Source organism: Thunnus thynnus, chromosome 13 (genome assembly GCF_963924715.1).
Source record: "Thunnus thynnus chromosome 13, fThuThy2.1, whole genome shotgun sequence".
Lineage (NCBI taxonomy): Eukaryota > Metazoa > Chordata > Actinopteri > Scombriformes > Scombridae > Thunnus > Thunnus thynnus.
Genome location: NC_089529.1, coordinates 5,962,126 through 5,988,585, shown reverse-complemented (window position 1 = coordinate 5,988,585; position 26,460 = coordinate 5,962,126). Strand labels below are relative to the sequence as shown.

Sequence of the window (26,460 nt, the reverse complement as noted above, 5' to 3'; positions counted from 1 at the left end):
GAACTGGTTCAAGAAGAGACTCCTGTGAGGCATGCTTTTCGGGGTGTGAAAATTAAAAAAGAAGCTTTAGATTTGATTGCTGATAAAAGTTAAGGAGCACTTGCTTTCCAGTAGATCCAATAGCAACAACAACCTTGTGTGTTTGTCTGTCTGTGTTTAGCTCTTGGGCTTGTCCCTAGCCAACTATTACAAAAACATCTTATGAGCCAAACAGCTTGTGTCCCAGGATTTTTGGCTAAACTATCTCCCAGTGGTTGAAATTGTATTCTATGAAATAAGTGGATGTCTAACAAGGTCCTTCAGCTTTCCTTTTAAAATGACTTATTTTGATCACTTAAAGGACCAGTGTATAGGGTTTAGTAACATCTAGCAGTGAGGTTGCAGATTGTAACCAACTGAATACCCCTCCCCCCTCCCCCTTCCCAAGTGTGTAGGAGAACCTACAGTGGCTGCGAATCTTGTGAAAGGCACTCTCTAGAGCCAGTGTTTGGTTTGTCTGCTCTGGGCTACTTTAGAAACATGGCGGGCTCTGTGCAAGAGGTCCCGCTCCCTATGTAAATATAAAGGACTCATTTTAAGGTAGCAAAAATACAATGATTCTTATCTTCAGGTGATTATTCACTAATTAAAACATACTTATGAATATTATATTCCATTCATGCCAAGTCCATTCTGCTAGGTGCCACTAAATTCTACACACTGCACCTTTAAAATGATCCTTAGGGCATTAACATGACCAAATGGTTTTCCCCAGTTCATTTTACTTGTATAATTGTGTAAACCACTAACCAGGGTTGAATGTACTGATTTCAATTAAACATGCCTAGTGAACATCAGTTCGTGTTAATGTTTTTACAATGAGGAATGAGGAGGTAATAATAGGTAATATGTCATTTCTGTTATGTTAATGCTGGGGTGGTGATGGTAAAAGGACTTGGCCCTAATCACTTTTAAATGTACTCAACTTTTCTTTGCTGTCCTCTCAGCTGAGGTCATGGTACAATGTACAGTTGTAAATTGTGTGTTGAACTTTGATAGCTCATCGCAGACAAACATGTGACATACAGACCTGAGCAGGAGTGAGCATTACAGTACTTGCATCGCTGCACATTATGCTGCCGGTTACACAGCAAATACATAAGGGTTTGTTTCCAGTTTATACCACTTATTAAGAACGGAAAAATACCCAGACTTCTGAAAATGAAGCAGATTGGTGTAAAGTGACTTTCACCTTGATTTCATTACTGTGCTTATCCAAAAGTTTGGGGGCCTTTCTGCTGCAAGAAGACACTGATCACCATAGTTATGTCCTACACAGTAGCATTACAGTAATGCACATTCCTCATCATCTACCACTCACAGGAGTTGTGTGGAATTGTGGAGGATGTGTGATGACTATGGTAAAATGAACAGGTAGCTCAATAGTGTTTGTTGAATTCGAGATCCACATTGGCTCAAGTTGTAGTATCTATGTGTTCCTCAGGGTCAGCGTAGACCCCTCCTCCCTCCCTCCACCCCCACTGTCTTTCCTGCTCAGTCTACCATAATGATGCTTCTCAGCCGACCTTGTCATGTGACACAGTATTGAGCCTTAACCGTTTCATGTAACCATGTCTGAAGGATGGACACAATGCGCACACACACCTCCAACAGCTGATTGTGATTCAATAAAAAAAAAAATCCTTTTGCTTGCTCTTTGAAATTTGGCTGCTGCTGCAAGTGGTCCATTCACCACACCTGCTGATTGTACTCTGATCCCATGGCTTAGTGATGAATGATCTTGACGGTTGTGCTAACGCATTGGTCTCTGCTTTTTCTCACTCTGTTGATGAGTATTGAATAATGAGCAAACAAGGAAGTCACACTGCTTCTTAATAAAGCTATAGCTCTTAAACTAAATTAACCCTAACTAATAAAACCAAAAATGCAGGTGAGTGAACCTATTTTAAACGTTAAGTCTCTGGTCTGTTATCCAGACATGTCGAAACATATTTAACTTCAATTGTAGATAATCAACCATAATCATTATTGGAAACCTTTCCTGCAACTCTTGTTTAAATGTCCCTTTATTGCTTAAAATCTGTCCCTCCCCCTTAATTATGTCGCTACGTATCTGTTTCACTGTCCTATTTCACTGTTATGTTGACTCAGATGCAGATGTGTTTGCCTTTTTTGTGAGTTGTTTGTTCCTTGCGTCTCCCTTCTGTCTGCTTTGTTTCTATCTATGAAGGCTATTCATTTGATGGGGTGGGCCACGTAGTCGGACATAACAGTACTGTACACAATAGACATACTGAGTGCATTTCATTCAACATCTTGCTAGAGTTTTGGTGAGATTAGTGAAATACTGTGTTTATTAGTCTGTATTCTTTAAATTTGAATTCATAATGACTATTGCTAAGAGTGCTAATGAATGAGGTACAGTAAGCATGTATTCAGTCATCCACACTCACAGACCACAAGAAGCACTTGTGACCTCTGTCTCTAGGTTTTGCTCACTGGATTGTTTAGTTAACACACATTGAAAGTAACTTCCCTCCTTATTCCTAACTTATTCATTTACTTTAATGTTCACATGCATCTGGCATTAGGCGACTCTGAAGTTATGTGTTCTTATTGAGTCATCAATTCATAATAGAGTATCATAATAGAATATCAATAGAGCTACAACAGGAAAATGTGCTTGCTAAAAGTGCACATAATTGACACAATGACACCTTGTGTAGCTTCTCACGTGGCTGAAATTTTATTCACTTGTTCTATGTTTTTCTATGCTATTTGTCTCACTACACTTCAGATATGACACAATTTCCGACTACAGCATGTACGGCATCCCCTATCTATCAGTCATGGCGTCCTTGCCTGATGACCTCTGTGCCATGACTACCAATTTTTCAAATTTGAATCTTCCTTTTCTATTACAAATTTGGTGTTTCTTTTCCTATGAATGACTGTATGTGTGTTTGCAGACACACAGTTTGTCAGAAACTATAAGAGTCTTCTGGGGCCTGGCTCCTGCCCCTTTTCTTCCCTCCTCTAGCCGCCAAAACTCTTCAGATCTTCAACATTGAGATGAAGAGCAAGATGAAGGCACACACCATGACGGATGATGTTACCTTCTGGAAGTGGATCTCCCTTAACACAGTTGCACTTGTGACTGACAATGCTGTCTACCACTGGAGCATGGAGGGTGACTCACAGCCTGTGAAAGTCTTTGACCGCCACTCCAGCCTGGCAGGCTGCCAGATTATCAACTACCGCACTGACGCCAAGCAGAAATGGCTCCTGCTCATCGGTATCTCAGCCCAGGTAATTGCTAATGTCTTCTTCTGTTAGTACCACACTATTGTGTTCAGTGGTGTAGAATTGTAACATCTAAATCATGTCTGCATAGTAACCATACATAAACAGTAGTTTTTATCTAAAGCGCTGGTTAGCCACTGAGTCTGTTCAATCCATATTTACATCTATTGTTTTGCTTGTTTTCAGCAAAATCGGGTGGTGGGAGCCATGCAGCTGTACTCTGTTGACAGAAAGGTTTCTCAGCCCATCGAAGGCCATGCCGCCAGCTTTGCCCAGTTCAAGATGGAGGGAAATACAGAGGAATCGACTCTGTTCTGCTTTGCTGTCAGAGGCCAGGCTGGAGGGAAGGTGACTGATGTTAATAAAGATATAGGAGAAATAGATTTTAATGCTATTGGCATTATCCTAAGAAAACCTTTCTGAGACCTTTTCTCACTAATGTTTTTTTTCCTTTGATGCAGTTGCACATCATTGAAGTGGGGACCCCACCAACTGGCAACCAGCCATTTCCAAAGAAAGCAGTGGATGTTTTCTTTCCTCCAGAAGCCCAGAATGACTTCCCTGTGGCAATGCAGGTGTGGAGCATAATTCCGTAATTGACCACCTGGCTCAGAAATAAGTGAAATCAGTAGCTTGATAGAGTGCCATAAAATCCACTTTACACATGTTTACATTACACGCAATGCGGCATATGCACAACATCTTTACTGGTGAAAGAAAGTGTTCCCAAGAGTCCACTGACTTCACCGTTGATCAGTGGCTTTAGGGACAGCACTGTGTTCATCTACTTTGACCTGTAACTCCAAGGGATAGAACTAATGACCTTTCTGTTATTGTTCTTTTGTTTTACATTTGTCTCAAAGGTACTTCATGGTGATGTGATATAACATCTCTGGAATTGAAATTTCTTACCCCTTATTGCTATTTTAAAGAGAAAAGTTTATGTGTGGTCATTTTTTTAACAGACACTATGTTTCATCTTTGTTTTTGACAGATAAGCTCTAAGCAGGATGTGGTTTTCCTTATTACCAAATATGGCTACATCCACTTGTATGACTTGGAGACAGGCACGTGCATCTACATGAACCGCATCAGCGGAGAGACCATCTTTGTCACCGCTCCACATGAGGCCACTTCAGGCATCATCGGGGTCAACAGGAAGGGACAGGTAAGAAAGTCAACTAATGCTCTTCCTAAGTGCTCAGGGAAGTCAAATTTACTGCTCAGTCTCATTAATGTTAAAGTAGAATTATGATCTGTAACACCTAGTAAAGCATAATAACCATGGAGGTAAATATTAAGTCAGATACTTCAGCTGCATCCAAAAGTCATGCATCAAAAATAGTTATTCTTCATCACCAATATCACAGAGACACAACAGAGCCACTTCCTTATTATTTACCCCTTAAGTCTTCCGCAATCACATGTCCAGCAAATCTGACACAGGGTAATGAATGTAAATGAGCACATCAAACATCAGTCGTCGCATGGGGTACTAACAACAGCAACCCCGCGTTTGTCTGTCGTCATCAGGCAAGCTCAGACTGTGCCAGGAGGCATTATAAATAATCCAAGGTGTAGCGTTTCACACAGAGAGGGGAGAGGGTTGTGTCTTACTGCTTTTGTAAAGCTGAACCAGAGAGGAGAACTGGATCCAGCCAGCTGATGAATAATCTTCCAGCCAGGCCACACACCACATGAATAATTGAGTGAAGAGAGGAAAGCTGATCTGAGGCAATGACGGATCTTGCTGTATGCCAGAGCAGTGAAGTGCGTATGTGTGTGTACACACGTCACAAGCACACAAACACATACACAGAGGCAGTGATCTGGGAGATAATAGGCCGCTGTCTAGGCCTCTCTGTGCCTGCAGTTGAGGGGGTCAGTTACCAACAATGTTGGTAACCTGATACTAAGTAATACACTACTACAATACTTTAACTGTACATTCTTTTAAACCCACTGCAGTCAACATGCAAAATAATGACTTTCATAAACAAAAGCTGACCAGATGATTGGAAGTTCAGAAGTGATTTTTTATTGTCTATTTTTCTTCCTGGGTCAGCTGGACAAGCAGGACAGTGAAGAATGCATCAGATAGGCTTGGCTGTGTGGCTATGTGCTGTTACTGAAAAAGTTCAGGATTAGATAATAGGAGATTGAAATTTTAGTTAAAAAGTTGTAGTTGAATATTTGTGTTTGTGTATTACAATACTTGGGGTTACAATTATTATTAAGGAAACAAACAGAAACTTAACCTCTCTGAAAGAAATGTACTTTCCTTTCTTTCACTCAATGTCTATCATCATCCCCTGTGTGGGGTTGGTTAGAAAAAAACTTAAGAGAACTGAATGGTGGTTAACCACAGAGGTATGCTGTCTTGTCACCGTTGTGAGAAAAAAATCAGTGTTGTCACTGCTCTACTCTAAGGTAAGGTGCTTAGATCTTGATGTCATGGAATGAACAAATTGGTTTCAATATGAAGAAAAGCCTCCTGCTCTCCTGTCCTGCAAACACCTTATTTTTTTCCCCCACCTGCATTTCGCGAAGACCCGCCCTACTCTGCCTCTGATTGGCTAGTACTTGTTGCCTTTGTTGGTTAGGTTTAAGCATGAGGAGTGAGATGGTTAGGGTAAAAATATCAGGGTCAGAGCCAATCAGAGGCAGAGTAGGGTGGGGAAAAAAAACGCCCTGCAAACACACAATTTTAATTATTTTTATGAGTATCGACTTGTACAGTCTATATCCATCTCTCCAGTATTACTGTTACCACACTTCCTAAACTAGTCCCTGTAGTTGTCAGCAAATTTCTTATTGGGAGCTATGCGGTTACTGCTTGTGTGTTTCAGTCTCAGCATTAGGACCTCTGAAACCGTGACTTAGACCAGGCAGTGTGTATGTGCTAGACCTGGCCTCGCATTGACATGTAATAATGATAGCCTCAGTGCTGAAGTGCTGCACTCAAACCAGAGAGGGACAGAAAAGGGAAAGGCGTGAGAGAAAGCGGCAGAGCAAGAGGAGGAAAAAAGGGCCCACCACCCATCAGCACATGATTTGAAGTGGGAGGCGCAGCCTGGTGCCCTCAATCCTCTTAGTGCTGGTCCTCTCATCCAATCACAACCTCCGCCTTATCTTCCACGTCATCAGCATGGCAGAGACCTGTGATGTCAGCCCTGTAGTTTTACTATTCTGTGTGTGTTTTTGATTCTGGGCCAATCTATCACTTGATACTTCAGCTCATCTGTCATCTGACACTCTGCTCTCGTCTCTTTTTTCCATCAGACTCTGATTAATGTATTTAAATCAGATGTTACATTTTAAATGTAAAAAAACAAACAAAACAAAACTGAAGGGTATTGCTAAGTTGTTGACAACACTCTGAGTTCTGTATTTTGCTATTCAAGTATTGGCTCACTTGGTCTGATGGTTTCTTTAATCGGCCATTAGACAGTAAATGTCAGGCCAAGCTTGGGTCAGTATCCAGCCCTTGCTTGTCTCACTCAAATGATTGTTTGTAATCGTCCCTGACTTTAATATCAGCATCATCATTTCTTTTGGGCGCTGTAAGCTCCTCCCTGACCACACCTACATGCTGAGTAGAAAACAGCATTTCTACTAAGGGACCTATTTTTACTCCTTCTTTTCTGTCCATTTTTTTCTATTTCAGCTACTTCTAGTTAGTTCACCCACATTATAGTGAGTAAGTGACCCTGCTTTTGTGGCAGTAAGAATGAGATCTACTCATCCGTGTTAAAAGCTGGGGCACGGACCTGCTGGGCTTGTTTGTAGAGGGGCCAACACAGGCTGTCTTTCTCCTTCGCCCCCCTCCCCTTTCCTCCAACCCGTTCATTCAACTTGTTCTCGCTCAGTTGCCAGACTGCTCACAAAAGCCATGCGTTACACTGACCCACTAATAATACATTTGCATTCAGCAGCCACAACCCAAGGCCAGACAGCTTTTAATGGAGTTTAATGCTGACGGACGCCCACAGTTAAATTCGGCTGAACTTGCTCACTCTGCTAATTTCTGGCACAGGATGTGAATAAGGAATGTATTGAGTTATGTCAGTGTGGTCTTGATGTATGATGTAAGATGAGTTCAAATAAAATAGATCATCCATCATGTCCAGTCCCTCACATTCAAAGTCTTGCTAAACATAGTAGGGGTTAGGCTTGTACTTCATACATTACAGAAGCATGTAAGAAGGGAGACGTTTAGAAAAATAAGGTAGCTGGTATGGTAATAGTTAAATGAGCAGCTCCATGCCTAACTGGGTAAAGCAAACCCCTCAGTCCAAACCACACACCACACTTTTTCCTTTGTATGATGATGCTGCATATTGACTTGGAAATGGTGCATAGCTGTAACTCAACCTAATAAACAGACATGAAAACAGAGGACTCAGCACAGCAATGCAATAAACAAATACAATACTACAAGAAAATGTGGTGTTTTCATCAGATTTATACAAAGAAAAAGCTTTTTAAAAGGATCACATGTGACAGAATGATCACAGCGTTCATCCTGAGTGGTCTTTAGTGCATTGTACTGTAATGTTCTCTATGTTTCCATGTAACACAGGTGCTGTCAGTCTGTGTGGAAGAGGAAAACATCATCCCTTACATAACTAACGTGCTGCAGAATCCAGATCTGGCTCTCCGTTTAGCTGTCCGCAACAACCTCGCTGGCGCTGAAGAGCTCTTTGCGCGCAAGTTCAACAACCTGTTTGCAGCCGGCAACTACTCTGAGGCTGCCAAGGTGGCTGCCAATGCACCAAAGGTATTCATCCTTTAAGTATCGGGTCAATCAACACCTCTTTGACTTTGTCTGATAGAATAGTGCAAGATCCTCACAGTTCTGTGTATTGCAGGGCTGTTGTGTCGAATTTGCTTTAGTTTAGTTACCCACTTGATTTGCATTTTATCAATCATGAGATTCTTACCTTCAGTTGACCATTTCCTCTCCCAGGGTATCCTGCGAACCCCAGACACCATCCGTCGCTTTCAGAGCGTTCCCACTCAGCCAGGCCAGACCTCCCCCTTGCTGCAGTACTTTGGCATCCTGTTGGACCAGGGCCAGCTCAACAAGTTTGAATCCCTGGAACTTTGCAGGCCTGTCCTCCAGCAGGGACGAAAGCAGCTTTTGGAGAAGTGGCTGAAGGAAGACAAGGTATTCAAGAGCTCGGCTCCCACTCACAGGAAGAGGCTCTTCCTGAGTCGCCTGTTTGTTTACATGACTTGCCTATTATCTTGGATCATGTGAGATCATCTGTTATGCAAGGAATTTGTGAAGTTTCCCTTACAAATTGTACATTTGGGTGGTTCTAAACTGCCTTAATGGTGAACAAAAGAATCTTGGATTGAGGCAGTAAATGCATGTGTGTTTGTATTTTCATTCATTTTGTTTTCAATATAGATATAAATTGTATTTGGAATTCTAGTCTCATTACTCTGAATTGCTCCCAGTGCTGATTACGTACTTGTCGTATGTTTCAGTTGGAATGCTCTGAGGAACTGGGTGACCTGGTGAAGGCAGTGGATCCCACCTTGGCCCTAAGTGTCTACCTGAGGGCCAACGTCCCCAACAAGGTCATCCAGTGCTTTGCAGAGACTGGTCAGTTCCCCAAGATTGTCCTGTACGCCAAGAAGGTATGTCTATCACACTGAGATGATATCTGAGCTCTTAGATTTGATGAAGTGCACAGAGAAGACAATCCATATGAAATACATTTTGAAACGGAAAGCCATTCCTAGTTTATTGAGATAGTATAATGCACTATGTTTAAATGTTTTTTGGCTTGATGAAGATGTGTGTCTCTACAAACTTATAACTAGGTTGTAAAGTAGATTGTTTTCTTCTGTTTTGTTTTGGTACCAGGTGGGCTACACTCCAGACTGGATCTTTCTGCTGAGGAATGTGATGCGGATCAACCCAGAACAAGGCCTGCAGTTTGCCCAGATGCTTGTCCAGGACGAAGAGCCACTGGCTGACATTACACAGGTCAGATTAAGGGAAGATGGATTTCTTATGATCCATCAGTAACACATGGATGTTTTTAATAAAGTAAATTATAAACAATAAGCAAAATATAAACAAATGGATCTTGACTTTCCACTGTTTTATCATATTGTCAAGAGTGGAATCGATACATTTCCTCGAAATTGCCGAAAATATTTGAGTCACAAGACATGTTGACATCTGTGAACTTCAGCTATCCTGTAGTGCAAAGGAAATACATGTCTTCCTTTGCTTCCTGCCACTGCAGACTCTCTGCACTGCAAATGTTATCTGCTTACACAGCATCCAGTATTGCCTAAAGTGCTGTACTGACAGGTAACAGCGTATAAACATATTACATGGAAGGCTTTCTTTGATCGTAGGAACTGGAAATGTGTTGTATTCAACCAACCTCCACTTTTTATTGTAAGTGGCAGCTTTAAAGAACTATGTAGTCTCTCTGCATCTCTCTCATTTAATCTTGTCAGTGCAGTTGTGCAGAGCTGTAGGAGAGACAGACTGCAGCAGGAGTTACTTTTATGTTGGAGGGAGGTGTTGCACACTAACAGCTACAGTGCAGTAGTACATGTATTTCAAATAAGGGTATTGACAAGTAATGTTGATGTCAGGGTTGTAGTAGTTGAGTATCCACAAGCATGGTCCCTCCTTCTTTCTCAGTTTAAAGTTCTCTTCTGTGTCTCCCCCTGTCTGTCCAGATTGTGGATGTGTTCATGGAGTACAACCTGATCCAGCAGTGCACCTCATTCCTCCTGGACGCTCTGAAGAACAACAGACCTTCAGAGGGACCACTGCAGACTCGCCTACTGGAGATGAACCTCATGCATGCTCCACAGGTGGACACATCTACGCATACTTTACTGAAAGGAACTGATAAATAGAACTGGCATACATTTTTTCTAACTTTTTTTATCTTTTCATGTCATGGGTGTAGGTTGCTGATGCTATCCTGGGCAACCAAATGTTCACCAACTACGACCGCGCCCACATCGCCCAACTGTGTGAGAAGGCTGGACTCCTGCAAAGGGCTCTGGAGCATTACACTGACTTGTATGACATCAAGCGTGCTGTGGTGCACACACACCTCCTCAACCCAGAGGTAGGCTTCTGCAGGATGAAACTAAAACTAGAGGCTACTTTCTAATCAGATGTTCATTGCTCATTGAGTAATCTGATTAACTCCACGGTAGATACTCCAGTACATGTTGTACGACCCAAACTAACATTCCTTCCCCCACCTCCAGTGGCTGGTGAACTTCTTTGGCTCATTGTCGGTGGAGGACTCTCTGGAGTGCCTCAGGGCCATGCTGTCAGCCAACATCCGCCAGAACCTGCAGATCTGTGTCCAGGTGGCCTCTAAGTACCACGAGCAGCTCACCACACAGGCTCTCACTGAGCTCTTTGAGTCATTCAAGAGCTTTGAAGGTGAGATCCCAAACTTCATATTGTCATACTGCTTCAATTGATATTTGTATTTTTGATGCTTTGTAGTGAAAGTCAGTAATCTATAATCTAATCAGTACAAATGTTGGGTTTTTTAAATTAATACACACTGATGATAAGCTTGTTCATTAGACCCATTACAGTCAGAGGCAAGAAGTATTGAAAAATAGCCAATGAAATCATTAAGTTTATTTTGTACAATAGGGCAATTCACCTGAAATATTTATGTACCCAGGCTAGACATTAGATTGTCATTTGGCAGCCGCTTCCTCATGCCCATGTACTTAGATAGATGTCCACTAACTATCTATTAGACCAGTAGGCGAGAGCAGAGGCAGGACAATCAATAGATTGTGCAGAATGGCCTGGGGGGTGAATCAGTTCAGCACATCTATTACTGGAATAATGGAGCATAAAGGTTAAGTAAGCTAATTGGGGGGAAAAAAACTGCAGCCATGGAGCTACGTTGTGTCAATTGTAACTTTTCAAAATATATTACTGGATCCATAATGCTGTCTGTGTCTCTCAGGTCTGTTCTACTTCCTCGGCTCTATCGTGAACTTCAGTCAGGACCCTGAAGTCCACTTCAAATACATCCAGGCAGCCTGCAAGACGGGCCAGATCAAAGAGGTGGAGAGGATCTGTAGAGAGAGCAACTGCTACGACCCTGAGCGTGTCAAGAACTTCCTGAAGGTAAAGCTACAGGAACCACTGGAGTGATGTGAGATGAGATCAAACACTTTTCCTGGCCCTTTCTTTGACTTTTGTCACTCTCTCCCCCTTATTAGTCTTTATCTTTTTGTTCCTGTGCCTGTTTGATTGTTTGGGAACAATTACTTGATACTGTTGCCCTTTTTCTTATTGTTACATCCTATCTGAGACATAATAAGGACATTGAAGTTTCCCAGATTGATGCATCATGTTTGTCTTAGAGTAAAGTCATCAGGTTTTCAGTTTTGGAAATCTCATTTTCAGTCTGTTTTCATACTGCATATCGCATAGAGTCCACAGTCCTTTAAATTACTACAAACTATTAAAATTGACAGAAGCATATTTGTCCCCTTCTGATCATAATAGTGTTACTTTTACTAGCTCTCACCTAGCAAGTATTTATTTGCCTGTTTTGGTCAAAAAGAATGTTCAAACAACCATCCTGATGGTGGTGAATTATCTCTTGTGCTTTTCCTCTTTTGTCTTTGGATTGGCAGGACATGTATCAGGTAAATTGATCCCTCTCCACAGTACAGGATCTCTCCCTTCTTTTGTTTCTTTCTTTTGTTCCTACCCTTTAACTTTAGGCACAGGATTGAAACTGGGATTTGTATAGAGGCGTACATGCTTATACATGACAATCCATATACGCACTGTGGGTGCAACCCGTGCTCTCGGATCTTTACATAGCCATTCATTGGATGTTCTGTGTGTGTGATGGCAGTTAATGGTGAACAAGTAAGGTTCCTGTCCTTGATATTTGAGATCTATTAAGGTATTAAAGGTCAAAGTGTGCGTATAGTGTGTAGTCCTGCAATAGGAGCCTCCAGACAGTTCAGCAAGTTCTTGAATAATATGAGGAGGTGCAAGATCCCAGTTTGTTAATCCTGTATCAGTGTGGACGGCAGCAGTGTGTCAGCACAGCAGTGCATTGTGGTACAGAGGACTAGTGGTCAGTGCTGCCTAGCGCTGATCCAACAACTGGCAGCTCTCTGTTAATGAGCATAAAAGCTACTGTAGAATATTTAGAGGTCTTGTTCCTTCACACTACTGTGAAACTCAAATTTTGCACAACTTAATCATCCTATCGTCTCTTAAAAAGTGTGACGTCCATTTGTTGTAGTGACAAACCTTTTCTTTTCCCCCCTGTAATATGGTATGAAATGTGTGATTCTTTTTAAGGTGGATTGACGTTGCTGGAAAATCTTCAATTTCATTTTTATGTGAAATAAATGTCTTGTCATTGTACACAAGTCACCAGGCATCAACAATACTGTCATACCTTCAGTATTAAGTGTATTTCATTTAAAAATCAATCACCCTTGTTGCGTCAGGTTTGGTAGATGTCTTGTGGTTGGTATAGAGATGTTCTTGTTGGATGGGATGTATTGCTGACCTTTTTCCCTCCAATGTGTGTGACGAACAGGAAGCCAAACTCACTGACCAGCTGCCACTCATCATCGTCTGCGACCGCTTTGACTTTGTCCACGACCTGGTCCTCTACCTGTACCGCAACAACCTGCAGAAGTACATTGAGATCTACGTTCAGAAGGTGAGGCTCAATGGAGGCGCATTCAAAAGCATTATGACGATGACCAAACATCCTCATATTATGGGTGTAAGAGAGAAAAAGAGATTGATTGTTGTGTGTTTGTGTCTTAGGTGAATCCTAGCCGTCTGCCTGTGGTGGTTGGTGGTCTCTTAGATGTGGACTGCTCAGAGGATGTCATCAAGAGCCTGATCCTGGTTGTCAGGGGACAGTTCTCTACTGATGAACTGGTCGCTGAGGTGGAAAAGAGGAACAGGTGCGGCACCTTCCCACATACATGTTTAAAGTTCGAGTACTTTCTCTCACAGCAGCCTGGTTTTTTTGTTTTGTTTTTTTTACCCTAGGACACTAAAAGTCACCAAAATTTAATTAATTATCCTCTGAATTGGTCTGCTTTCTGTCTTTCTGTAGATCAATTTAAAAAAACATTAGGACTTTCTGTTCATGAAAGTATTTCCATTACTTTATTTTTCTGCAACCATTAATATAATAATCTGCCAGAAACATTTGGCATTATAAGTTGACTGAGTCATACAAATTTTGATGCAATGAGTAGCGGAAAAGAAGTCATGTTTTCAGGGAATAAAAAGAGATGACATTGCTTTTTAAAATAAAATGATTAATAGTAATCTAAAGAGGAATATGTGATCCATTCAAGCTATCAAAACTAAAACTGATTTCCACATGGAGAACCTTGTCAATCTAGTGTTCCAAGTAGGATATGACTTGTGCTTCATCCCAGTCATCATTTTCCTTTTTTCTCTTACAGACTGAAGCTCCTGCTGCCCTGGCTGGAGTCTCGTATCCATGAAGGCTGTGAGGAGCCTGCTACCCATAATGCCCTGGCCAAGATCTACATTGACAGCAACAACAACCCTGAACGCTTCCTCAGGGAAAATCCCTACTATGACAGCCGTGTGGTGGGAAAGTACTGCGAGAAGAGAGACCCGCACCTGGCCTGTGTGGCCTATGAGAGAGGACAGTGTGACCAGGAGTTGATCAATGTGAGTTCTGTACCTGCCTGCCTCTCACTAACTATGTATTCAGATGTCTCTTGTTAAACTGCCTTTCCTGTAGCAGTAAGCATTGTAATTTATCTTCTGTTTTCACTTCAGGTCTGCAATGAGAACTCCCTGTTCAAGAGCTTGTCTCGCTACCTGGTCCGTCGCAAAGATCCTGAGCTGTGGGCCAGTGTGCTGCTGGAGAGCAACCCCTTCAGACGTCCACTTATTGACCAGGTAAAGTACACACAAGATGAGATTCATCTTATTTAATACAACCACCTGGTGCTACTCTAACCTTCTATTTTTTTGCTCTCAGGTGGTGCAGACAGCACTGTCAGAAACCCAGGACCCAGAGGAGGTATCAGTCACAGTCAAGGCCTTCATGACCGCCGACCTGCCCAACGAGCTCATTGAGCTGCTGGAGAAGATTGTGTTGGACAACTCTGTCTTCAGTGAACACAGGTGTGTAGCTGTAATATTTTGAATTTTATCTGCTGTATTCAAAATGAAAGCGTACTCAGGGTTCCATGTCTTCTCCTCTTCTCCTCTCGTCCACAGAAATCTGCAGAACCTGCTGATCCTGACTGCAATCAAAGCTGACCGCACCCGTGTGATGGAATACATCAACAGACTAGACAACTACGACGCTCCCGATATCGCAAACATCGCCATCAGCAATGAGCTCTTTGAGGAAGCCTTCGCCATCTTTAAGAAGTTTGATGTCAACACCTCTGCTGTGCAGGTCAGTCATTAGCTCCTAAACAGCTTGACTAATACCTTATTCACTGAGGAAGTGTTGATCGTCAACATTTTTCCCCCTCTAGGTGCTGATCGAACATATTGGCAACCTGGACCGGGCCTATGAGTTTGCAGAGCGTTGCAATGAGCCGGCTGTGTGGAGCCAGCTGGCAAAGGCTCAGTTACAGAAGGGCCTGGTCAAGGAGGCCATCGACTCCTACATCAAAGCCGATGACCCCTCTGCATACATGGAGGTGGTACAGGCTGCTGATAAGAGCGGTAAGGAGACTTGATGAGTGCAATTAAGAAAAGGTGGTGGGGGGGAAAGCATCAGACTTAGTTTATATTTTATTACATAGTTTCTGAAGCTTCTAAGCCTTGCAAAATTAGGGCTTTCTAGAACTGAGCACAGCATGGGGGGGAGAGGATACCATCTGACTTACTGTGAGATGATCACTTACTAGCTTTTCAGAGAAAGCTGTTATTTTTTTTGCCAGTGCCGCTTTCAATGTAATAAATCAATACAGAGCACATTAACTGGGTTGTGGGAGTTTCAGTGATTGAGATTTGTCCTCCAGCTGTATTTGCGGACAGCTGCAGCCACTGCAGCAAGTCCTTATTGAAAGAGCACTCTCAGCACTAAATACAGTGCAGTGTTCTACATCTACCAAAAGAAGAAAATGACTAATTTGAACATATTTAAATAACTAAATGTTGTGTTCCAGGAAACTGGGAGGACTTGGTCAAATTCCTTCAGATGGCTCGTAAGAAGGCCCGTGAGTCCTACGTGGAGACAGAGCTGATCTTTGCCTTGGCCAAAACCAATCGCCTGGCTGAACTGGAGGAGTTCATCAACGGACCTAACAATGCTCACATCCAGCAGGTTAGCCTCACTTTCATACAACCCTCTGTGAATTAGCTGTCCAGTCAAAAATGGAACTGCATGTCATTATTGTATGTTTATGTATTCTCTTGTAGGTTGGTGACCGCTGCTATGACGAGAAAATGTATGATGCTGCTAAGCTGCTATACAACAACGTCTCCAACTTTGGCCGTCTGGCTTCAACTCTTGTACACCTCGGGGAGTACCAGGCTGCTGTGGACGGCGCCCGCAAGGCCAATAGCACCCGCACCTGGAAGGAGGTGTGCTTTGCCTGCGTGGATGGAAAGGAATTCAGACTGGCCCAGATGTGTGGCCTCCACATCGTGGTGCACGCCGACGAGCTGGAAGAGCTCATCAACTACTACCAGGTAAGATGGAATTGGAGGGAGGGGTGAAAGATTAGTTTGCAAAGAGTTGTGCATTCTTTGTGTATATATTTGTGTCATCAATTGGTTACAGGTTATTTTTGGCAAATCATAAAGCACAGAGGTGTGCAGTGTTTACAATCAGTTTACCTGATTATACAAATGAAAACATAGCCCACACACATTTACCACATGCAATCCTCCCTCTCTTCTCTCAGGACCGTGGCTACTTTGAGGAGCTGATCACCATGCTGGAGGCAGCCCTGGGCCTGGAGCGCGCTCACATGGGGATGTTCACTGAGCTGGCCATCCTCTACTCCAAGTTCAAGCCCCAGAAGATGAGGGAGCATCTGGAGCTCTTCTGGTCCAGAGTTAATATCCCGAAGGTCCTGAGAGCAGCAGAGCAGGCTCACCTGTGGGCCGAGCTGGTGTTCCTGTATGACAAGTACGAAGAGTACGACAACGCTATCATCACCATGATGAACCACCCCACAGACGCCTGGAAGGAGGGACAGTTCAAAGACATCATCACCAAGGTACATTTTGATTCAGTGTCCAAAATATTTTGATGTTTTGTGTGTCTGACTTTATTTGGTTAATAATCATAATAAGCATGTCTCATATCTCCAGTATTTATACTCCTTGAATTTAGTCTTTAAATTCTCCTCTCCCTCTGCACCCTGTGTAGGTGGCCAACGTGGAACTGTACTACAAAGCCGTCCAGTTCTATTTGGAGTTCAAGCCCTTGTTACTGAATGATCTGCTCATAGTGCTTTCCCCCAGACTGGACCACTCCCGTGCTGTCAACTTCTTCAGCAAGGTACACTTAAAGCTTTCTCATACAGATAAAGAAGGAGTATGATGGAAATGTCTTCTGTCTGTTAGGGTTGAGATGATCATTGTCCATGTGTGTCTCCAGGTGAAACAGCTGCCACTGGTCAAGCCCTACCTGCGCTCAGTACAGAACCACAACAACAAGTCAGTCAACGAAGCACTTAACAACCTCTTCATCACAGAGGAGGACTATCAGGTGAGAGAACATTTGACAGTGTGACTGTATGTCATTAAATGTTTTTATTGTGTAAATTATTCATTCATTATTTTTCTATTTATTATTCTCCCCTTTTCCCATCTCACTCTCGTTAGGCACTGAGGACATCAATAGATGCCTACGACAACTTCGACAACATCTCACTGGCCCAGCGTTTGGAGAAGCACGAGCTGATCGAGTTCAGGAGAATTGCTGCCTACCTCTTCAAAGGCAACAACCGCTGGAAACAGAGCGTGGAGCTGTGCAAGAAGGACAAGCTCTACAAGGTGCTCTTCACACTGAACAATCACCATTATTTTCTTGTTTCTTATACACTGCTTACTTTAACTTAGAGCATTCCTGAACCTGTCTGTTTGCTGTATTCCCTTCCTGCAGGATGCCATGCAGTACGCGTCAGAGTCCAAGGACACAGAGCTGGCAGAGGAGCTGCTGTCCTGGTTCCTACAGGAGGACAAGAAGGAGTGTTTTGCCGCCTGCTTGTTCACCTGCTATGACCTGCTGCGGCCTGACGTGGTGCTGGAGACCACCTGGAGGCACAACATCATGGACTTTTCTATGCCATATTTCATTCAGGTCATGAGGGAGTACCTCAGCAAGGTGGGTCAGCTGCTTCCTGTTCAGGCTGGCGTTAGTGAACTGAGGAGTCTGATATAAATGCAGGCCATATAGCTGTATAACACTGCTATCATCTCACCATCTCTTCCTTTTCTGGTCCTTTTAAGTTTCTTAAATCAGATAGTTTACAAAACTGTAGCTCATAAATAATGTACATTAGAGAATATCATAACTGCTGCAAATGATCTGAACATCTGGCATGTTGACAAATTTATAATCTCGCAGTGTTTAAAATATGAAGGTACAGTATCGACCAAAACTTACAGTATCAAATGAAAGATATATACAGAATTCTTAGAACTTGGCGTTGTCTGTCTCCTCTACCAGTTTTCTTTTTGGGGAAATATTTTTAATTTTCTTCTTCTATGCTGCACCTCTTCTCTTGCAGGTTGATGCAATTAAGGAAAAGGTGAAAGTGAAGTGCTCTGTTTTTGATCTCAAAGTGTTTAGCTTGGAAGACTGCGGCCTTGAGTGTGCATGGTTTTAGCTATTACCACGCATTACACTCTCACTGAGACCTCTTTCAAGATGAGTCGAACATTATAGTTGCTGGGCACCGTTGCAGACATGCAGTATCTACTAAAACTCTGTTACGGTCTGAGGAAGTTAAACTGTAGCAGTCTGCTGCAATACCTCTTGACAGCTGGCATTAACCTGCATGCTGTGATCAATTTTTCATGAGAAAAAAAATCTGCTTTGATTGTATATAATGATCTAAATTTAAATGATGGCCATCTAAACTACCTTTTGTGAGACTGCAACAGAGCTTAAACCAGAGGTCCAAAATATTCATGGTCTACACAGGGGGGTTGTTAGAGAAAATGCACTTTACACAATAGCTTTAATGATGATTGTTTTATCTGTTTTACCTTCTATATTCATATTGTGTCAGGCCACTGGTGCCAGACACTGTAGAAGTTTTAACAAATATGATAAATTCTCTACAATTTAACTAAAAAGTGCATTTCCTCACAGATAATGACAGTGCACAATATGAAGCTGGATGTGTTTCTTTTTAAAAGGTTGATGTGTTTTGAAGTTTTACCTTGTTGTTGGAACAAGCATGTGTGTATTGCTGATATGTAGCAGACGGCTGTTGGTAGTGCCTGGCTTCCCGTACAGTAGAAAAGCCCTGAAGTGAAGACAGCACCTGGTCTGAGACTCACACTCCTCCATCCTCCTCCTCCCACCAAACTGCATCTGAGTGCTGCAGCCTGTTATTCACTGCCAGCCCAACGGTGTAACACCAAGAGCATGAGATTGTTACTGTTTACAGGGACGCTTCAGCTTGTTGCAGTTGTGTGCTGAGAACTTCATTTAAATAGCTACTGTATTGATGAGGCATGTAGAGACTGAGTGTGCTATGATAAATGAATACATACAAGATGTGGAAGTGCACTGCTGAGCAAGCTCTTACTTTTAACTCTAAAAATAAGTTCAGGTGCTCCTGTTTTCCCCTGAGGACCTGATATGTACATTTCGCTAATTGCTGCATCTGAATCGCTGCCTAAAGTTGTTTTTTTTTTAATTTTATGAAGAATTTGCTACTTTTATTGTTGCAATCAGACAGACCCTCCAGACAGTTTTAGTAGAATAAATGAAAATGATCATCTTAAAAGCATTATGTTCAGTACAAACCGTAAACATCTCTACATGCTGTGTGGATAGTGTGTGAAAAGCTCAAGCACGTAGTGCCGGTTCAATCACCTGAAATAGTTTTTTTTTTTTTTTTCTTTTTCTGATGGTTTTGTTTTGCTTTGCCTCACTGGATGATATCTGCTCAGAGTGGCCGCCCTACTTTTTTAAAAAAAGCATCTTGCACCCCCTCTATCTGGTCACATTCATCTGTCACACATTAGTTACCTAAAATATACGCAACTGTTTTTAATTTTTTAAATTGTTTAGCATGTTAATTATGCATTAAGTGTTATGGTTTTGTTCTCATTACCTATTTCTTTGCCTTGCAGGTAGATAAACTTGAAACCTCAGAGTCCCTAAGGAAAGAGGAGGAACAGGCGACAGAGACGCAACCCATCGTCTATGGTAACAGTCCTCTTATGACATCAGTGTCCATTTCACTGTGATCAAAAGCAAAGGCTTCCTCACCTGACACTTTTTAGTCCCTGGATTATTAAGGATTCCCTGTGGTTGTTCAGATACCAGAATTTATTTAAAAAGTTTGATACTGTTACTTTGTGACAGACAATAAAGTTATCTTATCACATCTTATCTTGATAAATGTGTGATGGTCATGGGTTAAGTTATTATATGACCAGATAGTTTTCTATTGCTTTTACTCTTGCAGCTGAAAATGAAACCAGACAGTTCACCACATAAAAACTTTTTAAAACCGACAGACGAGATCAACAAACCGATGAGGAAACAAAGACCAGTAAATTGGGGACGGCTTGTCCAATGAGTAAAATGCTGATGTTTGGGTCGGTGGTTAAAGTTAGGGTCAGGCTAGTGGTTATGGTTAAGTTTTAGGGGTAAGTCTCCAGTAAATGGATTTAAGTCGATGTAACATCCCCAAAAGTGACCTAAGTAAACAAGTGTGTGTGTTTGTCTTGCAGGCACACCCCAGCTGATGCTGACAGCAGGCCCCAGCGTACCTGTGGCCCCTCAGCAACCTTATGGCTACGGCTACCAGGCGCCTGCAGGATACGCTCAGCCAGCTGCTCAGCCAGGCTTTGGCTACGGCATGTAAAGACCCCGAACCCTTCTCTCCACACGCAGGCTGGAGCTACCATCCATCCATCTCTCACAGTCCTTCACCAGACCATTATTGTCTCACTCTGCCCTCTACAGGGAAAGTGGGATAATACAGAGAACCCCCCCCCCCCCCCCGTCTTTTTTCTTTTTTAAAACTTTTTTTCCCCTTTTAAAACTGTCATGAAGGACTCAGTTTTATTTCAGTTTTCAAAGAAAAAGAATGAATCACAAAGATTAATTTTCTCACATTCCGTATTTACTAGATTAATTTTCTTTTGTCTATTTTATTTGAATGGGAAATGGTTTATGTACAATGGGAGGGTGGGCTTGTTGGAAGAGCTAGTACTCTTCTCAGTTTAAAAAAAAGGTCTGTTGTGAAGCATCTGATTTGCACTCTGTAGTGAGAAGAAATTAATGTAGAACCTTTTCCTTTTGATGTGTGTGAGCAGCTTCTTCTGTCTGACTGTAAAATGCATTTAATTATTGTATATTCAGACACAAAAACCGCTTCTATGTTCCTCTATATTTGAACATGAGACCGCCGCTTCCATGACCACAATCCTGAAACACTACGTCGCACCAGTCATGTCCCCACAAACATACATACTCTTCTGGGCTGATTCTTGAAGGAAACCTGAGAGTATTTTACATACGATTTTCAGGAAAGTTAAAATACTTTCCAGCAAAGCCTATGCAGGACTCTCCCGACAAATTTGCAGACGACCTTTCCAAGCGCTTTAAATACTCGTCTAACGTGGGACCATTCCACTTCAGGAGGGACTGCAGACCTGTTTGTGTTTGACTAACATGCCCCGTGCCCCCTCTTTATGCTGCAGGTTTGTTCATGCAGAATATCATTTAAGGTCACTGTTCTTGAGTGTGCAGGAGAGATATTTCAAAGTTAAAGACTCCTGACCTCCTGTTGAGGGTTGCCTTTAACCTTTTCAGTTGACCCACTCATTCAATTCAGAAACGTCGATACAGGACTTGTGGTAATTTGAAGTTTTAAAGGCTTGCTTGTATACAGGAAATCAATCATTAACTCCTTTGAACTTATATTCGTATCTAAATTACCTTAGATTTAAATTGTGCACTTAAGATACTTGATTGTGCATAATCAGGATCATAATGAATGAAACAGCGGTTTTGTTTTCCACTTAAAAAGAATAAAGGCTTCTTGTTTGTCAAGAACTGTCTGGTTGTGTCTTGCATGTACTGTTTTGTACAGGTACGAGTCAGATTTGTCTTCAGTCCAATGAAATTTTCTTTCACTCAGCTCCACAAAGAGGAAGTGATGACATGGTTCGGTTATGTGTGACAAATAAATACTGAGCAGCAATCATGGACTGTAAAGTGTATGACAGAGATGCTGCAGCTGAAGTCTGATAGTGTAACATTGTAAGAAAAAGAAAAAAAGATGATATACTGCTAAAATAATGACATCTCTATTTCCAAACATATTGCATCAGTGTTTCTGTTATTTGCAGGGCAAAAGTCACCTCTGACCTGCAAGTTCACCAGAACTGGACGGGAGATCACATCCAAACAGGAAACTATTTCGAATTTGTTCGATTTGAATGATTGAGAGTGTGAATTTTCGCAAAGACCGGTGCTAACAATAAAATCCCCTACGGTGTATCGGCAGTAAAAACCTACATGAAGCTAATGTCCCACATTGAGACTGTCAGGTTTTGTTTCACCTCTGACAGTTTCTGTTCCTGTTTCCACCCTGAAGGACCAATTTAAGAGTAAGAAAGTTCTACGCTGAGTGTCACCAATAAGCCACATTCATCAAGTGGTTTACTCCAATTTTTAGCAAAGTTTAAAAGCAACTTGAGAGCAACTCAGATGCTCAGAGAAGAAACAATGAGATATTGTCTCTATCTACCATATTGTACATTGCTTTAAAAACAATCCTTACAATTTGAGTGGTATGTTAATCTGCAGGAACATACTATTTTTATTTTATCCTTCACTTTCATTACTTTTTGCAGTGCATAATAAATACCAGCCCTGTTCAACAGCAGCAACAGAAGGTTGACTTGATGAATGAGGATGTAGTACTGGCACCCTCTGATGGTGTAAATCAGCAGCTGCTACAAATACAGCAGACCAGTAAAACGTCTGTTCTGGTGTGAGTTACTACCAGTCATTTACCATATTTATATCTATCAATATAAGAGTTTGACCATGATTTTGACTTAAATAATGATTTCATATGGTAAATGTATATATTATAGGTGGAGGTGTTATTAAATTCACTTTTCTACAACAGTGATATAAACTCAGAAACTACAGCAAATGCTGCATTTAATACCAGGAAAAAATATTCAAGATGGCTATTATTTTATATCAAAACACCAAATAACAAACATTCAGTCTCATCACAATATTATTACATCGCATTAACCAGCTCTACTGCTGCGATGCAAAACTTAAATAGTTCATCGAAGTGACCTCCATAGTATTTCATATTAAATACTTTATAATATAAAAAAATGACTTCTCTCAGTTTCAGCATTCATTTTATGAGATGATCTTTCTTCATTTTGATCATTAGGCAAACACAATTTGGGGACCATAGTTCAGTGTTGTTAAATGGTTGCAATGTGAGACCAACAACGGTAATATTGAATCATTGCTTTGCTCTAGTCACATTTTAAACAGTAAATATATTTAATCTGTTTCCTCAGGTCTGTAAACTGTAGCATGAAAACTGTTCAAAGTGTTCATACTACAGATCTGTCGCAGTAAAGTGATAAACATCAAGCTCTTACTGTTATTCCAGAGTCAACTCACTTCTAATGTGATGGGGTTAAGTGCACAAACCCCCAAAATAGCACAAAAAATAATAATAAAGTAATTGACAATCAGTTATTCTTGTATAAAAATACAAACTTATGGTAGCCCAACCTAGGTTTCATTGCAGATAGTTTTAACATCGATATCTTCTGAAAGTCCTGCAGATTCAAACCAGAAATCTAGTAGAGCTTCAAGTCTCCAGTGACTCTGTCGATCAGATCAGCCGGGCCTGGACCGATACCCAGCACGGTGCGTGACCCGGGTGCAATCTGTGTCCTCCCTGCGTCCTGGATCAGGCTGACAGGAAGCCCCACTTCTTTGGCGTGACCCAGAAGATCAATCAGGGTTTCCTCATCAGGAGCTTTCACCACCACCTTGGGCTGGCCGCAGTACTCCCACTGTTTGAGAAGCGAGGGGTTCCTGCGCTGCACCTGTTTGTAAGCTGACACAGCAGCGTGGGAGCACTGGGCGGCAACTTTCCCTTTACCCATCTTCAGGTCATTTCGGACCACCAGAATCATCTTGAACTCGCCTCCTTCTCCCATCACGCTGGATTCACCAGTGCCATTCCCCATCCCTTCCATCAGGCTTTTGGATGTTGAGCCGTAACGAGCCCGGAGCTGCCAACCGAGGAGGAGTCCACAGCCCAGTCCTGCCACAACACCCAAGCCCAGCGGGCCACACAGCAAATCCATGTTGTTAAACCTGCAAAAAAGAAGAGGAAGAAGGTGAGTCTGTGTCACACATTTACACCTATTTATTTATTTAGAAAGTTGGGATTCATGTATTATTCTCGACCTTGGAACAGCACTTGACAAAATAGTCTCACCACAAGGTCCATTCAATAACTGTTCTGGAGCTTTTGATCATATCACACCGTCTTCCTCAGCAGATGGAGTTGCCCAGTTGTCATGGAAACTTAAATGTAAGAGTTTCCCTTCCTCTAAGCACTTTTTAGACATCTCATCCATGTTGGCTTTTCAGGTTGAGATTGAAGTTTTAATTTTAAAAAGCTCCAGAACAGCTAACAATCAACAGACTTCACCCAATTTTCTTCAGCCTGACATAAATGTTTAAATACAGACATTTAGCATCAAGCTTAGACACATGTGGTTATTTAAACTGCCACTTCTGACAATGTTTGCAGCTCTGTGAGCCAATGACAACCTCTTCATGGAGATTTACACACAGTTCAGTTTGTCGATACATCACTAATTTAAGATTCGACCAAATCCAGTAAATAAACTTAACGATAACTTCGCGGGCTAACAAGCTAAACTAACTTACTAGCCAAACTAGCGTTAGCTTCCCGGCAAAAAGTTAACACTTTCTCTCCCAAAAACACCGCTTCAGAATAATAATTCAGAATAAGTATGATTTGGCGAACAAATAGACGGGTGTTCATATATTTCCTGCACTATAGGTGCCAACACGGTGCAACTTACTGATTACTCTGGTTTTATTTCATACCTGCTGCTCTGCTCGACGTGCTGCTGCCTGCATTAATGAAGCTTCTAATGGTCGCTTAGCGATGACGACACAGCATACGTCGCAACTGACTTTTCAAAAATAAAACAAAATCTTGTAATTACATTTTTGAAAAGATATAGAATTGCATTTATTTAATTCTAATGCATCTATTATTATTGTTATTATTATTATTATTATTATTATGTGGTGTTTAACATTTGGACTGTGATGAAATGGAATATATTATGATAAATACAGTCTTAAAAAATAAAATAAAACAAAAATATTGCAATAAAGAGAAAATAAATATAAATATTTTAATTTTAGCTTAAAATTTAAGCTTTAACAAATGCTCAACATGTTACAATTGTATGACGTATCACCTTGTCAATAAAACTGCCTTGTTTGACTTTTAAACATAAGACCCATCACTCCAAAAGAACCAACAGTAAAAGGGACTATAACTGTGATAATATACAGATTAATTCAATTCAATTCAATTTTATTTATATAGTGCCAAATCACAACAAAAGTCATCTCAGGGCACTTTTCACATGGAGCAGGTCTAGACCATACTCTTTAATTTACAGAGAGAGAGACCCAACAATTCCCCCATGAGCAAGCACTTGGTGACAGCGGTAAGGAAAAACTCCACTTTAAGAAAGCTGTGAAAAGATTTGATGTTTGGGTAATATTTCCCCCATATGCTTCACAAAGCTCCACAAAGAGGGCAGTATGTTTTCACCATCAACACAGTTAAGGGATGTTTTGCTACTGGTCAGAGTGTGTTCTTTGGCACAGCTGTCTGAAGAAAATGGTCCCCTCTAAAACCACTATTCTGTGCTTAAAAAAATACCTCTTATTGTCACACAGGCATCATGGAATTGGTTTAAGTTATTATGACTGATGACCTCATTCTAGTTCATAACAATAACACATTTTTTAAAATTTATGTATAATATAATTAATGATAATTTATGTATAAAATAATTATGTATAATATTTTGTGAATAATCCATATTCATAAACAAAACATTATGTATATATGTAGTAAACATTTATTTCTACCTATATTAAAAGTTTATATATAAAATGTTCTAATATATTCTTCTAAGTGAATAAAAGAGTGCAGATGTGAACTTTCAGTAATGTGAATGTCCCCAGTATATAACTTAATGTACCATACACTCCAAAGGGAGTGTAATCCTCTCCCTTCTCAGACAGATTTAAAGAAAGCCCAGGAGTTCAGCACAGTGAATTGTCATGTAAGTACCTTTCTGTCTGAATCTCACCAACTGGAGTCTCCAGGAACCTTTCATCTTTGTGCACTTCATCCTACAGAGATAAGACAAAGCTTGAGAGCAGATCTTAGAAGCAGGCCAAACTCTTCTATAACAAACAGCAGTTAACAGATGCTGGAGGGGGAAAGGCTGGCTAGGCTCCTGCTATTGCTGAACATCACATGACAACACCTCCTTTCCATTGAACACACAGAGGAAAACAAGCATCTCAACAAGAATCTCGCTGGATAGACTGAAGCTTGAGACAGAAGGGGATTATTCAGTGTTCCTCACAGTCCTGTACGCAAAGCAAGATGGCCTCACATGTTATTCCCATAGGTTATTCCACTACAGCTGAATTAAAGCATGATGCAGAGATGCCAATACTGGAACACATCGTCCACCACATTACACTGGGAGGAGGGTCCTACCTCTGAAGTGTCCTAATATGGTTTGGATGATTGGTACGAGAGAGAGAGAGAGACAGAGAGAGAGAGAGAGAAATAGTTAAAGGCTGT

General features: G+C 41.4%; 2 protein-coding genes across 4 annotated transcripts in view; one reads left to right on the top strand and one right to left on the bottom strand.

Annotated features, from left to right (window-relative positions):
* Positions 1-21,581, top strand: part of cltca (clathrin, heavy chain a (Hc)) — a 33,929-nt gene extending 12,348 nt beyond the window's left edge. Inside the window, exons 3-31 of one of the 2 annotated variants that reach the window (XM_067607449.1) lie at positions 3,041-3,309; positions 3,490-3,651; positions 3,765-3,878; positions 4,298-4,471; positions 7,886-8,083; positions 8,273-8,473; positions 8,800-8,952; positions 9,182-9,304; positions 10,018-10,155; positions 10,254-10,418; positions 10,564-10,744; positions 11,292-11,455; positions 12,900-13,025; positions 13,136-13,278; positions 13,792-14,026; positions 14,138-14,260; positions 14,343-14,488; positions 14,585-14,768; positions 14,851-15,043; positions 15,490-15,647; positions 15,743-16,015; positions 16,231-16,548; positions 16,701-16,832; positions 16,932-17,042; positions 17,159-17,329; positions 17,439-17,660; positions 18,067-18,087; positions 19,646-19,721; positions 20,252-21,581. In XM_067607449.1, coding sequence (XP_067463550.1) covers positions 3,041-3,309; positions 3,490-3,651; positions 3,765-3,878; positions 4,298-4,471; positions 7,886-8,083; positions 8,273-8,473; positions 8,800-8,952; positions 9,182-9,304; positions 10,018-10,155; positions 10,254-10,418; positions 10,564-10,744; positions 11,292-11,455; positions 12,900-13,025; positions 13,136-13,278; positions 13,792-14,026; positions 14,138-14,260; positions 14,343-14,488; positions 14,585-14,768; positions 14,851-15,043; positions 15,490-15,647; positions 15,743-16,015; positions 16,231-16,548; positions 16,701-16,832; positions 16,932-17,042; positions 17,159-17,329; positions 17,439-17,660; positions 18,067-18,087; positions 19,646-19,721; positions 20,252-20,385 — 4,808 coding nt within the window. In that variant the 3' untranslated portion in view covers positions 20,386-21,581. The remainder of the gene's footprint in view (positions 1-3,040; positions 3,310-3,489; positions 3,652-3,764; positions 3,879-4,297; positions 4,472-7,885; positions 8,084-8,272; positions 8,474-8,799; positions 8,953-9,181; positions 9,305-10,017; positions 10,156-10,253; positions 10,419-10,563; positions 10,745-11,291; positions 11,456-12,899; positions 13,026-13,135; positions 13,279-13,791; positions 14,027-14,137; positions 14,261-14,342; positions 14,489-14,584; positions 14,769-14,850; positions 15,044-15,489; positions 15,648-15,742; positions 16,016-16,230; positions 16,549-16,700; positions 16,833-16,931; positions 17,043-17,158; positions 17,330-17,438; positions 17,661-18,066; positions 18,088-19,645; positions 19,722-20,251) is intronic. The other variant, XM_067607450.1, reaches the window with a different exon arrangement.
* A 1,312-nt stretch (positions 21,582-22,893) lies between these two features.
* ptrh2 (peptidyl-tRNA hydrolase 2) lies at positions 22,894-24,741 on the bottom strand. Of its 2 annotated transcripts, none has more exons than XM_067607452.1 (2): positions 24,663-24,741; positions 22,894-23,897 (listed from the first exon to the last, which is right to left on the bottom strand). In XM_067607452.1, the coding sequence occupies exon 2, from the start codon at positions 23,885-23,887 to the stop codon at positions 23,372-23,374; it is 516 nt and encodes a 171-aa protein (XP_067463553.1). In that variant the 5' UTR covers positions 23,888-23,897; positions 24,663-24,741; the 3' UTR covers positions 22,894-23,371. The 2 variants fall into 2 exon arrangements, with proteins under 2 accessions (XP_067463553.1, XP_067463554.1); XM_067607453.1 differs by having other exon boundaries at positions 24,638-24,670.
* Between the last annotated feature and the right edge of the window lie 1,719 nt (positions 24,742-26,460).